This window comes from Andrena cerasifolii, chromosome 1 (assembly GCF_050908995.1).
Source record: "Andrena cerasifolii isolate SP2316 chromosome 1, iyAndCera1_principal, whole genome shotgun sequence".
Taxonomy (NCBI): domain Eukaryota; kingdom Metazoa; phylum Arthropoda; class Insecta; order Hymenoptera; family Andrenidae; genus Andrena; species Andrena cerasifolii.
In genome coordinates this window covers 13,156,447-13,169,430 of record NC_135118.1, presented here as the reverse complement: position 1 = coordinate 13,169,430, position 12,984 = coordinate 13,156,447, and the positions used below count along the sequence as shown (strand labels likewise).

The 12,984-nt window shown below is 36.9% G+C and overlaps 1 protein-coding gene and 1 long non-coding RNA gene across 4 annotated transcripts in view; one reads left to right on the top strand and one right to left on the bottom strand.

Moving 5' to 3' along the window:
• Positions 1-12,984, bottom strand: part of LOC143372751 (uridine phosphorylase 1) — a 46,131-nt gene that overhangs the window by 20,570 nt on the left and 12,577 nt on the right. The window contains exon 1 of one of the 2 annotated variants that reach the window (XM_076819291.1): positions 5,150-5,589. The exons of the other annotated variant lie outside the window; for it this stretch is intronic. Coding sequence (XP_076675406.1) covers positions 5,150-5,274 — 125 coding nt within the window. The 5' untranslated portion in view covers positions 5,275-5,589. Of the gene's footprint in view, positions 1-5,149; positions 5,590-12,984 lie in introns of those variants that run through there. 2 annotated transcript variants of the gene reach the window in all.
• Positions 6,836-10,687, top strand: LOC143372832 (uncharacterized). Of its 2 annotated transcripts, XR_013086373.1 has the most exons (7): positions 6,836-7,629; positions 7,737-7,910; positions 7,990-8,281; positions 8,398-8,692; positions 8,768-8,909; positions 9,026-9,325; positions 9,672-10,687. It is a non-coding gene; the product is annotated as an uncharacterized LOC143372832 (long non-coding RNA). The 2 variants fall into 2 exon arrangements; XR_013086372.1 differs by having other exon boundaries at positions 6,836-7,910.

Genomic DNA, 12,984 nt, shown 5'->3' with positions numbered 1-12,984 from the left:
ACGTAGCCTTAGAGGGCCAGTATTTTTTCATTGAAATTGTAAATTTTATTTACTTAAAATTTCTGCATATATACCACCAAAATGGCCGGAAAAGAATCCAAATTCTTAGGTGGCCACTATGGTGGCCAGGCCGACCCTGCAAAGGTTAAGGGGTTATACCTAGTCAGGCGGCCGAAAAGAGGCGAATATTTGTGATTTTTTTTTGAAGAAGCGAAAGCGTATATTTTTACAGAACTTTTTGCGCTTAAAAGAGCAACATTTAAAGAACATTTGCTAATTTTTTCGTAGAAAAATATTTACGTTTATAATAAAATAACATGCGACATCCAATAATCTCCTTCCGAATGGCAGTGCTCACTGCAAAACCAAATTTTTAAAAATGCTTCTTGGATGTCGCTGGTTATTTTATTATAAACGAAAATATTTTTCTACGAAAAAATTACCAAATGTTCTTTAAACGTTGCTCTTTTAAACGCAAAAAATTCTGTAAAAATATACGCTTCCACTTCTTCAAAAAAAATTCACAAGTATTCGCCTCTTTTCGACCGCCTGACTAGGCATAACCCTTTAATAACACTATAATTCCAGAGATGCGATACTGGTGGCTAAATAAATTGCTTTCAATTTCAAAATGATATTTTTAGATAAATATACGCAGACCTGGCGCGTGGTGTTTTTCTTGTGCATGCAATACATGTTTGGCGGCTTTCCAAAAACAATTTTTTTTCGAATGAATTGCGCATAAAACGACGAATAGTCTCGGTGTCGTGGAAATATATCAGAGAAGACGGTATAAATCATATTTGCGGCATGCTGGCCAGTGGCGGATTTAAGGAAAAAGGCCCGGGTGGCAAAAGTTCTGAGGGACCCACTTTTTCGGGAAAATGAAGACGTAGTTTACTGGAGACAGGCTAAATGTAGTAGTACAAAAAAAATATATAGTATTTGGATAATATGATAATGTTTTTTTAAAGATGGTGCCCTAGGTGGGCCTTCTGGCTAGGGGCCCAAGCGGAAGTTTCCCATCAGCCGCCCTTTAAATCCGCCACTGATCATAGCATGCCATTCATTTTTAATTTAAAAATTTGTCTCATATTTTTCTTTTAGGCGCTTTCCCTCTTGCGACGCCTGTGTGCACCGCGCACTTTGCACGCGCAAACAGCCGACTATGAGTATACGTAAAAGTAATCTTAATACTAGGCTTTACTTATCATTATGGACTGAGTGCTCGTTTATGAAATTCCAGCATTTTTATCATGATCCAAATTTTACTCGTTTTATTCACTAGCATCGAACTCGTTAACTTCTTTAGGGCTTGCGGTGATCTGAAGTATTTTGTTACACCTGCTTAAAGGTCTATCTACTACCCCAGGTACTTGAAATAAATCACATTCGACTGATTTTTAAGTAAACATTCCGTGGCCTTTTCTACACTTAAAGTGTCACAAATATTTATGAATAATGTTATATAACTTGCAAGGGGAAATGTTTATACTAAAAAAGAGTGGAGATAGCGACGAGAGTAGAGCGCAAGAGCCAAAGAGCGAGCTCATAGCGAGAGGTTAAAGTAAATGGACATCATTAATGCTTTAATCACTTTGTGGTTTAAATACAGTTTGCGTAATTTAAGCCAAATCCGCAGTAACAGAATCTCGATGGTTACAGATACACGCTCAATTATGGGGAAATAATTAATCCGATTTTATTGCCTTTCATTTAGCGTGTTGAATATTGGGGAAATGTGTTTCAAAATAAAATACAAATTGAGTGTCGTAAATTTTAAAAGATATTACAATATTTGTTGAAGGAAGACTTAAAAATTCCGGTTAGTAACGTTTCTATTTTGTTTTCGATGCACACTTTATGTTAAAAATATTAAATTGAGCGCGGCCCTTATTTTCTTCGCGAATCTATTTGCGCCTGAATATGAACCGTAGATACATTCTGTAATTTCAGATCTTTATTACGTATAATCTATTTTTTTTATAATAGATAATATATGATTTATAATTATAATCTATAATTTCATATTATAACTACCTAATGCAATAAAATTGTTAAAAATAAGTTTATATGAGTTTTTGTTATAAATGAAATAACCGGTTCGGAACAAAATTTGTTTTTCGTTCCAATGAAAAGGAAATATTTTTCAGCGGGAACGATATTATTATTATCGGAGCTGAACCGAAAGGAAGGTTCCTGTTCTAAAGACATTTTGCTAAAAATCTCTTTCCACCGCAACGAAAAGCCTGGAGATATTGCATTGACGGATAAAAGCAGACGGCAGATGGAAGAATTTAATTAAGGACGTTCTTAAAAATCGATATAATCCTTAACAAGCTATTGGTTTTCCATTAACAGAAACCAGACAGATGCTAATTAAAACTCCCACTTTCTATAAATGTTATGCACTGTTGCTTTTGCAATATATACCGCCGTACAAACAAACGTCCACTTGTTAAATTATTATTAATAAACATTCCTACTGTTGCTCCTTTTGCATCCATTGCGTAACAGAAATTTTGTAACAGTTGCAGCATTGGTGCAACATATCCTTTTGCAGTAAAAAGAATAGTATGCGTTTAAATTATTTTTATTATTAACTATTTTAATATATACTATATTAATTATTGTATTATTATTGCCATCACAGTACACTAATCATGCACAGAACGCAAGCGTAATAACCTTATCACATGAACTAGTTACGTCGTACATTTAGATGACATTTCAGATGAATTCACTTGGCAGAAATAGTGTTCGTTTAACAAAGATAAAAGAGGACAGTAAATTTATTAATACGCCACGTCTCGTGGGAAAAGGCCTTAAGGATCTTCGGCAGCTCGTGAATGGTATTCCACGTGTGTATATCGCTCGATACAGATAACAGTATTTTAAAAAAAAATATATAAAATGATTGGAAAAAATATCAATCACAAAGACTTAATAATCAGGCATTTAAAAAAAAGACTGCCATTATTTAGCGCCTAGGCTGCTCCGTAACGTAAAGCTTGTAATCAAATTCATCGTATTAGTGCACGTAAAGTGTATCTTATAACTGGCAATTATCTTCCAACGCGTGCTCTGATTGAGCGGAACAAAGCGCATGTATTAGATAACCCTGATATATGTAGTCATGCATAATATTGTCGCATTCTTTCACGCGCAGATTTTCGCACCAGATATACTGGGTGAGTTTGAAGTCCTGTGACAAAATTCACAAGGTACACCTCACGTGTCGAAATTAACAAACCAGTTAATAAACAGGGGTCCTAAATGTTTATTTTTGAAATACAACCAGTTTGAATCGTGAAACGAATTGTTGGAGTTGTTATAGGAGGTAGAATAAAAATGAAGGGATCTCATCAACGACTGTGATAACTTCTCACGTGTAACATATACCAAGGTGAAAAGTAATAATAATTCGATTTATTACAGGGGGACACCCTGTAGTTAGTATACTAAATAAAAGTAAGTGGATACAGAATATTCTATTGGGGACTTAACAAATATAAAAAACTACTATATTGTAAAAAAACAAACTGACTAACAGAGAGTACAAGATATAAGCACAGTAAACAACACGAAGATGGCGTAAAATAATAACTAACTTATTCCCAAAGAACTTGAAACAAAATACGTGTACAAGACATAGCAGTTTAAAATACAATCGACTGAATGCTGGTAAGTATTTGTTAGCTTTGCTACAAAGTCTGTCAGTGTCATTAAATGTTCCATAAATATATATATACTGTATTCCACTTAAGAGTAGACTCGTTCCGCGCAACGATGACTCTGAGGAAGCTGTTGATTGGTAGGAAATCGGCAGAGAAAGCGCTACGACCAATCGCGTGCGCAGGCAGTGAGTAGTGGGAGCTGCGCAGATCGGTTGCAAATCGGTAGGAGCGTAGGTCTACTCTTATAAGGAATGGCATATAGAACGTTGTTTACTAACATGGAACAAAATAACACGTCTAAAATTGTCGTAGGTATCTCGAACTTGTAGTCATCTAAAATCTTTGCTGAAATTATACGTACAGTTACACAAGTTTAAAAATTGCAACAATGCATATACAACGCCCACGACATTATACAAAATTGGCTGGGAGTGTTGGAATACGTGAGAAAATTGCGTAGCAACGTGTGTCTGATTGAAGATGAAAGCCACTTTGACATTTGATGTGAAGTAATACATCAAACTCTGAGTGGAAGTATTTCGAAAATAAATGTTTTTCGGGGCACATATACATTAAAATAGCTTTGTTAATTTTGCCCGTAAATTTTTTGACAGGACTTTAGGCCCACCCAGTATATACATTGCGACTGTATAATTAAAATACAGAATCATAATCAGGTGCGGATTTGGAGATTTGGCGCCCCTAGGGAAGCAAGCGTTTGCCGCCCATTCCGTAAAATATCATAAGATATTTTAATTTAAAAGAGTCGGGACAATTCTAAAATTAATTCAATATCACAACCCACGTAATATGAGTTATTGGTAATTTGCTACATGAAAAACAACAACAAGAGAATTGTTTTTAAAGTCGCCTCCAGCCACTGTGTTCAAACCTTTTTCAATTTCTGTTGCCCCAAATTTACCACCCTAGGCTGCAGCCTACTTAGCGTATACACAAATCCGTCCCTGATCGTGACTCTTTAACTGACATTGGCATGCTCCAACAACGATTCATTGGCACTGGCGGGTGTCCACGCCGAGGCAACGCTTCGAAATCATAGAAAGCACCACAAATATTTCCTTTGAAACTTTCTTTCACTAACAACCAGTTGAGTGACTGCTGCAGCTATTTAAGACCACTGCCAACAACCTAACAATATGTAGTTCCCCAAGGTATAAAAAGGCCTGCCACACTTAAAACGATATTTCAGTCACGATGACAGTCAAGGTACAACACAAAATACCCACGGTTCCTACACTGAAAATTCTATTGTAGATCTCGACGATTATGGTTGGTAGAAATTCTAACTACACTCGCGTGATTCCACCATTATAAAGACAGACGCGTCCAACTAAGGCGACCAGTCGTGCGTTATTTTTCTATGACACATTCACTGAACATCTCACCACGTTCACTCCCAGACTATTTCAAATCGGTTTAACCGGGAAGAAATATGAACCTCGGAAGCATACCTGACCGCGGGGTCGTACTCCTTGATCTCCGCCTCGGACTCGTTATTTCCGTCCGACGGTTTCAAATGGCACACGTGGTTCTCCTCGTCCTGAATGAATCGATTTTCGCACTTGCAAGTAGGCATCTTGATCGACAAAGGGTCTGCGGCATTCACGAGACAAAAGGCCGTCGCTGGTGAGTGCAGCCACGCGTAGATGGCGATCTTGAAGGTATCGTCGAAGGTCGTTTTATCGAACGAAACGGCGAGATCTCGAAGGCAATGGACGCGGCCGGTCAGCTTTTCACGAATTCCACGATCGAAGGTTGCCAAAATACGGTTTTAGCGTACGATGGCAAGCAGCGTTGGTTCCCGAATAGAATCTGCAACGCTTCGGGGAACCTTTATACGTTCCCCCTAGATCGCGTCCCGACCGATCGCGTTCCCACCACACCGCCAGTTGGCTGCCAACGACTGCTAGCAAACGAGCCGTGTAAACAACTCGCAGTGCGTGCACACTGCGTTTCTGAGAAAATGTCTCTCTCTCTTCGTATTCGCCGATGATGTCGCAGCGGCCAATAGCGACAATACGTGTGCCCTACCTCTGCGACCGTGTTAGAGAGAAAATAGGAGGGCTTATGGGGATATAAACAATCGGGCCCGCATTCCTTCCGCTTACCATCTTTTCAGTAACGGACAGTAGGTACCTGCGTGCAGCTGCATAACGGATCGGCCGTTGTTTGTGAAAGTAAGTAAGTGGTCGCGGTTCCAGGTGGCGCATAAGGGTGCCTGCGATTGAAATTGTATATACAATCATCTGGCTGTTTTTAAATCTTCGATTGTTAGTATGTGCTTGCCGATTCGCTGTGCAAAACTACGATGCGTTAACACGTTAACTGATAGTAATATGTGTTCGATCCTCTCTCATGTGACTTTTTAATCATGGGTTTAGTCATTCTTTTCGTTTCGAATCGCTTCATGTATTGTTGGGACCTCGAAAAATTTTTAAATCATGATAGATGTGTAGGAATAGGTTTCGTAATTCCTATATGTTCGGGAGCCACGGAAAAAGAGCAAACCGTTCGAATTCCATCGCCCGAGGCCCTCTTTTTCCGTGGCTACCGAACATATAGGAATTACGAAACCTGTTCCTACGTATGTCTCACTCGTCTCTTACAACAGCCTTTTGATAAAGTAGTTTACATAAATGTAAAAGGTTTGTTTTTTTAATAGACTTCAACAAGGAGGAGGTTATAGATTCGACCCATATGTATTTTTTTTTGTATGTTTCTCCCCGCATAACTCCTCAGCATATGGGCCGATTTTGATGATCTTTTTTTTATTCGAAAGAGGGCGATGCCCCGGTGGTCCCGTCCTACAATGCATCAACATTGACCCAATATTTTGCCAGTTCTGGTTAATAATAAACTGTTGTCACTTAATTATTATTGTTTTATGTACGTACGCGCATATTTCCTCAGCATGCTGTGTCAATATATATAAAACTAAAAAGTTAAAAAAAAACTTTTGCATTAAAACCGACTTCAATATAATAAAAATGCACTAAAAAGTAAAAAATAATTTTTTCCCTTATTTAATCTACGACTCTCATATTTTTTAAGTCGGCGCCTCATTATTTACACAGTGCAAATAATGAGGCGCCGACTTAAAAAATATGAAAGTCGTAGATTAAATAAGGGAAAAAATTATTTTTTACTTTTTACTGCATTTTTATTATTTTAAAGTCGTTTTTTAATTTTTTTATTTTCAATTTTTTCCCCATACATTTTTAGTATGTTCTGTGCAATGAGGTCGTGTTATTATTGTTATTATCTTTGCGATGGATATTGAAATTCCTCAGAAAGTTACTGTTTCTCTACTTTCGTTAGTAGAACGTGTAGATGTGTGGGGTTAGATTAAAACTAGAAATTGGGAAAGTGCATGAGTCTGCGTGTGTATCAGAGGGTTACGGATATTTTCTACTACCAATCTGTTGCACTTCGAATGAGAGGAAACCGTTCATTGAGGATGTCGAAACCCACCAATACTTTCATGATCTATTTTCAGAACCCATCAAGTCTTTGGAGATCCATTCAAATCTTCGAGACCCATATAAATTTTCAGGATCCATCGAGATTTTCATGGCCCATTCAAATTTCAGGACCCATCGACATCTTTAGGACTTATTCAACTTTTTAGAACCCATTCAAGCTTTGAAGGCTCAATCAAAATTTAAGAACCATCACTAGTTGCATATTATCTATAATCTATACTACCAAGTAAATGGTGGTAAATATTATGGTGGTAAAGCAACAAAGCAACACGATCCAGTGGAATGCAACCCTACTACAATAAATAACATGATATCAGAAAACTACCTACTTACAATATTAAAGAAATATAAGATTATTGCCCCCCCCCCCCTAGTTGACTGTACAACTAGTTGACATTAAAAGATGATAAATAAATAAGTGTATCATACAAAACGATTGAAAATTGAAAGTGAGAATATTTAATTTATGAATTCAAGCATTATTTGATTTGTCGTGCGTTTCATTTGCAATTTCATATAATCTGCAATTGTTAATTATTTAATGACGTACTAATAGATGAATATTAACAAAGTAACAGTGCCTATTACTTAAGTAGTAAGTCTACTATCAGAAATGTAAGAAGCTACAAAGTTACTTAATAAGAAAAAGGACAAAAAGCTGGAGACATTTTTCAATACAGAAGCAAGCCAAAGTGAAAACTAAGAAGATCAAATGGTTGCCTTGAAACAAGTAGGTATAATTTATTCTCTTACGTTACAAATAATCAATAAGGTCCATTTACTCTACAACAAAAATAACGATGTTCCAGATTATAAACGCTGCAATAAAAACACCTACAAGTCTAAAAAAATGTGTTCAAATTTTTTTTGTTCACGCAACAGTGGCAGGTATCTTGACTATCAAGAACGAGAATTAACCAAGCTGGCTTGTGAAAATGAACTTCGCGTCCCTTGACTGAAATTTTCCATTCCCGAAGAACCTTGAACATGCTGATCAATCACATTGAGCGGACTACGCGAGAATACAGTCCGCTAAATTGGATGCAAGCTAGAAATCCGTGTCGCTGGCGTTAAATGGATTACACGAGTATGCAAGTTAAGGTATCATTTATTTGGACGTAGTAATTGAATATACTACTTCCTTCTAGATTTGAACCGCATAGGTATACCTCAGAATATTCATTCTATCACTGACACATAAATTCCAATTGTCGCAGATACCAGAAACGTATTTGCAAAGAGTAAAGAAAGAAACGTCGCATCGATCGAACTTCATAATACACTGATAGATAATTTCCTCGATAAAATCGATCGGTTCAAACAGTGGACTGATACCGAGAATATGTCACGACTGTAAATAAATTGCGTTCTTGGAAGGACAGTTTATAAAAAATTGTGCGATAGGTCTCGGCGAAACGAAAGTCCACTACCTGTTGTGATTGCGCTCGAAACGGAACGCACTACTAATTAAAAGAATAATGTGCAATTATTGCAAAGCTACAAAACTCTGTGGTACGTAATTGATATCCTTACTTTCTTCAAGATGTGATACTAATACGAAGTAAAATAACCAAGGCTGATTTTTAGCGTGGGTCCAAATTGACCCCGTGTCCGTCACGCGAGGGTTAGCAGAAAACGAAGTGGAAGCAAGTGGCGTATAAAAGAACACAGCTTCGTTCCGTGTAGCACCCCAATATTTAAATGTTTACACACCAACAGAGGCTTTTAGGTGACACTGTGTTTTTACGTGTCCAAAGTGTTTCTGTCGCCGAAATCATTATTTTTTTCACACTGGTGTATCTTTTAACCAATCACCCACGTAACTATTTAATGTAATTCTTGCAGCTGGCGTGCCATTTATATTTATATCCAAGTCCATAATCAGAGCGCAGCGAGTACCATTTCCCATACTCTTCACCTTCGTACGCAATTTATGCGACAAGAGACCTTACACCTCTAAGCAATTTACCCATAAATTGGCTGGAAGGATCCCTCGAGAAATGGATACATAAATTGTCGCCGCACAGCAACGGCATTTAATTATAAAATGGAAGCAATCACGGGCCTCCTAATGACACCGCAACGTTAACGCGAAACAGAATGAAAACCATTAGATTCAGTCTATGACTGAATACATACATACACGTTAGTTCTCTCTGCCTTTTTATTATTTTTAAATACGTCTAGTAGAATATTAATCATCATTTATAAATGAAGCAATAACTTCGTAATACTTCGCTGCCTTGCTGACCTTCCTAAGAACGTATTTTATATTAAATTGAAACGGGAATTTACTGGAATAGAATTTCATTGCAGTAATTGAAATTGAAAAATTGAAAATGTAATTAAAAAATATTGTACTGCTCTGTTGGAGTTATAGAATATTATCAAATATTTCTTCGTAATAGTAGTACAGTGCGGCGCAAAAGTATTCTGACACCCTTTAAAACAGAATACCTTTTTTTAAAATTAGTATATTCTTTATTTCCAGTCTCAGGGCCAAGATATATGGACTTGATTCGCACTTAAGGGGTTACCGCAGTCAGTAAGGTCAGAAAAAGAACGATTCTTTGGGAATTTATTTCTGAAAGTATACGCATAGTTTTAGGCAAAGGTTTTTTTATTCAGATGAGGGACACTTTAACAGATTATTATATTATGTTTTGGTGTAAAAATATTTATTTATTGAAAAATTACAACTGATTTCCCGGAAGCTGTTTTTAAAAATACGTTTCGCGGTGAACAACATTATTCGGAACTGGGCTATCTAAAATAAAAAAAGCGAAGAAGATTTAGGTAGCACAATAGTTTATTTAGTCTTCAATCGTTCCGTTTCCTAGAATATTAATCTGGGACAAAATGGTGAATATTAAAGTGGAATGATCGAGTTTCGTGAGAAAAAAACACTCATTTTTAATCCATAAAATAAAAACTATGCATTGGAATAACAAATGCTTCGATTAAAGACTAAATTTGAATGTCTAGAAGAAACCTACAAAGTTTCAGAAAGATTGGTGAAACGGATCTCGAATCCACAAAATTTAATAAACAGTATTCCGCGACGTTTGTAAGCAGTAATTCAAACAAAAAGCGTCAATACCAGGTATTAATTTTATTATGTATTTTATTTATAACGTATTTTATTATGTGTTCACTTCCTTTGTCCCTCTGAAATTTGCTGACCTATTCATTATACGCAATTTACTTCTACAGAAATGTAAATATTAATTTCAATTATTGACTATATAATATATATACCATAAACATATATAATACATAAATGTAAGTTTACAACAATGGTACTACTTTGACTAAACTTCATTGATAACCATTTCCACTAGCTGTCCCCTTAATTTTTACCCCCGACTGTATATTTTCACACCTCGCCTGTGCTATTCTTTGGCTATCGCCTCTTCCTTCCCTACTTTTTACGTACTTCCGTATTTTTTATATTTTGATATTGCACCTGCTGCGGTACCCCGATACCTTCTTCTTCCCAATTTCTCGATTACCTCTATCCCTTCCCTTCTTAGTCGATCCACCCCCGCTTGACTCACTCCATTCTTTTTTAAATAATCTTCCCTTTCCTTTGTACTTTTGGTTCGACCTGTGTTCCTCCCCTTTCCTTTCAAACATTCTTTCACAGCTCTCCTGCCTTTGCTCTCTTTAATACACTCCTCAAATTCCAATACTCTCTTCCCTGCCTCTACTCTTATCATCGCTCTTTTCGTCCCTTCCAGCACTATGTAATCTGAGATGCGAATGTTCATTCCGAGCGTCCATTTAATGTTCCTTAGCTGTACCCTCTCCACTTCTACCCTGTCCCCGTAATTATACGCCGTACAACACTCTTTTTACCAGTGTATCAAACAGGAGCATCCTCATCTTGTAATTCCTGTTAGAATATAATGTTTATTTATTTAAGAAAATAAAAGTTACACAGTCGATCGTCAGTATAATAATAATAAGAACTGCGTAATACTTAAACTAAAAGTAATAAAAAGAAAGAGTCTTTAGCGCGATGCAAGTTAACCGTTTGGAGGGTTTTCTCGGACTGAGAAGCGCAGGGGTCGAGAAGACCGTTTTCCCCTCTTTTGGGTCTCCTGTAGAGAAGGAAAGGAAAACTCACAAGTCACCGGGTCCCCAAAGTCCCTGACACTCCAACTCCAGGAAACAGTCCATCGTTGTACACATTCCAACAATTCCCTTTAAATTTCCATTCCAGTTGCCCTATGCCCCGTACTTGATTTAATATTACACTCCCCCTTTTCACCCCCTCTCTCACGTGGCTTTCAACGTTTCCATTTCTTTGGAATACTATCCCGAAATAATTCAATTCTTTTACTACCTTCGCACCCCTTCCCCTCCGTTTCCATTCCGTTCAAACATCATTGGCTTCGAACTTTCCACATCCGTGTTTATTCGTAATATATCCAACTATCCTTGTGCCGTATTGAGTGAATCGGTACCGAAACTTGATTGTTAATTTAGTCAAATTTATGTAAAAACTTTGAGGTATGTATCTATACTATCTACCCTGTTTTTGTTGTCGTAAATTAGTAACAAGTAAAATGCAATAAGTCCTGTAACTTGACAACTAGGAATATTATTACTGATTCAACGTAGGTGGAACGAAATTGGAATGTAGCCATTTTTAATCTAACCACGTGCGCGTCATGTGAGCGTGCGTATTATTTGTCGCACAGTTGGAATATATACTGTACACATTAAAATCTCTCTGCCGATGCCATCTTGCATTAATAGACAGTGCTCTCGAGCATATTATTTTCTGCCACCAAAAGCGCGACGAGTTCTTAACACATAACAAACTAAATAGGCATGCGATTTCTCGTTTTCATTTCTTATTACTGGTCTTAACGTTACGAGGAATTATACCTGGCCATGTAAGAGCTAAAACATGACCTGATTTTTTCGCCTAATTTTTACAGGAAAAAATCAGGATTTCAACTTTAAATAGCCGCCATTTTGTTTTAAATTAATATTTCGGAAAATTCTCTCCGTCAACCTGAGGATACATTAATATACTAACGAAATCTTTTTTGTTTTCTGAATTTAGATAATCTGGTTCCGAATGGCACTGCTCACCGCAAAGCCAAATTTTTAAAAATGCTTCTTGGATGTCGCATGTTATTTTATTATAAACGTAAATATTTTTCTACGAAAAAATTACCAAATGTTCTTTAAATGTTGCTCTTTTAAGCGCAAAAAGTTCTGTAAAAATATACGCTTCCGCTTCTTCAAAAAAAATTCACAAATATTCGCCTCTTTTCGACCGCCTGACTAGGCATAACCCCTTAAAAACAATCGGAGCACGGTGGTCCCCCAGGGCTGATCGCGCCGTCCAGCGCAACCGCACCCCTTTCTCTGTACTGGCACGGGGTCGCAGGGTTGCGTGTAACTGAAATTCCAGTCATATATTTCATGGAAAATAATTAAATTCGATTTCAGAGCTGCTGCTCCATAGTTACACATCTCGCTAGCGACCCATATTTTTCTGCGGGGTCTAGAAGATTAATTATTAAAATTTATTATTAAAATTTATGCACGTTTTCTACTCAATTTTTTGTATAGTCTCTTAAGACATTGTACTAAAGGTAGACAATAAAAATTGTATATGAAAACACTAAATTATTCCTGAAAATAATTCTTCAAAAAGCTTATTTTTCCGGTCGCCACAGTGGTGTTCTCCCTTAAAATCTGGCATGCTTAACAGGAGACAACCCCAGATTCCAATTAAAACGTGGAACCCTTGGAGTCTCTTCTGACGCTCAATAACTATTAAC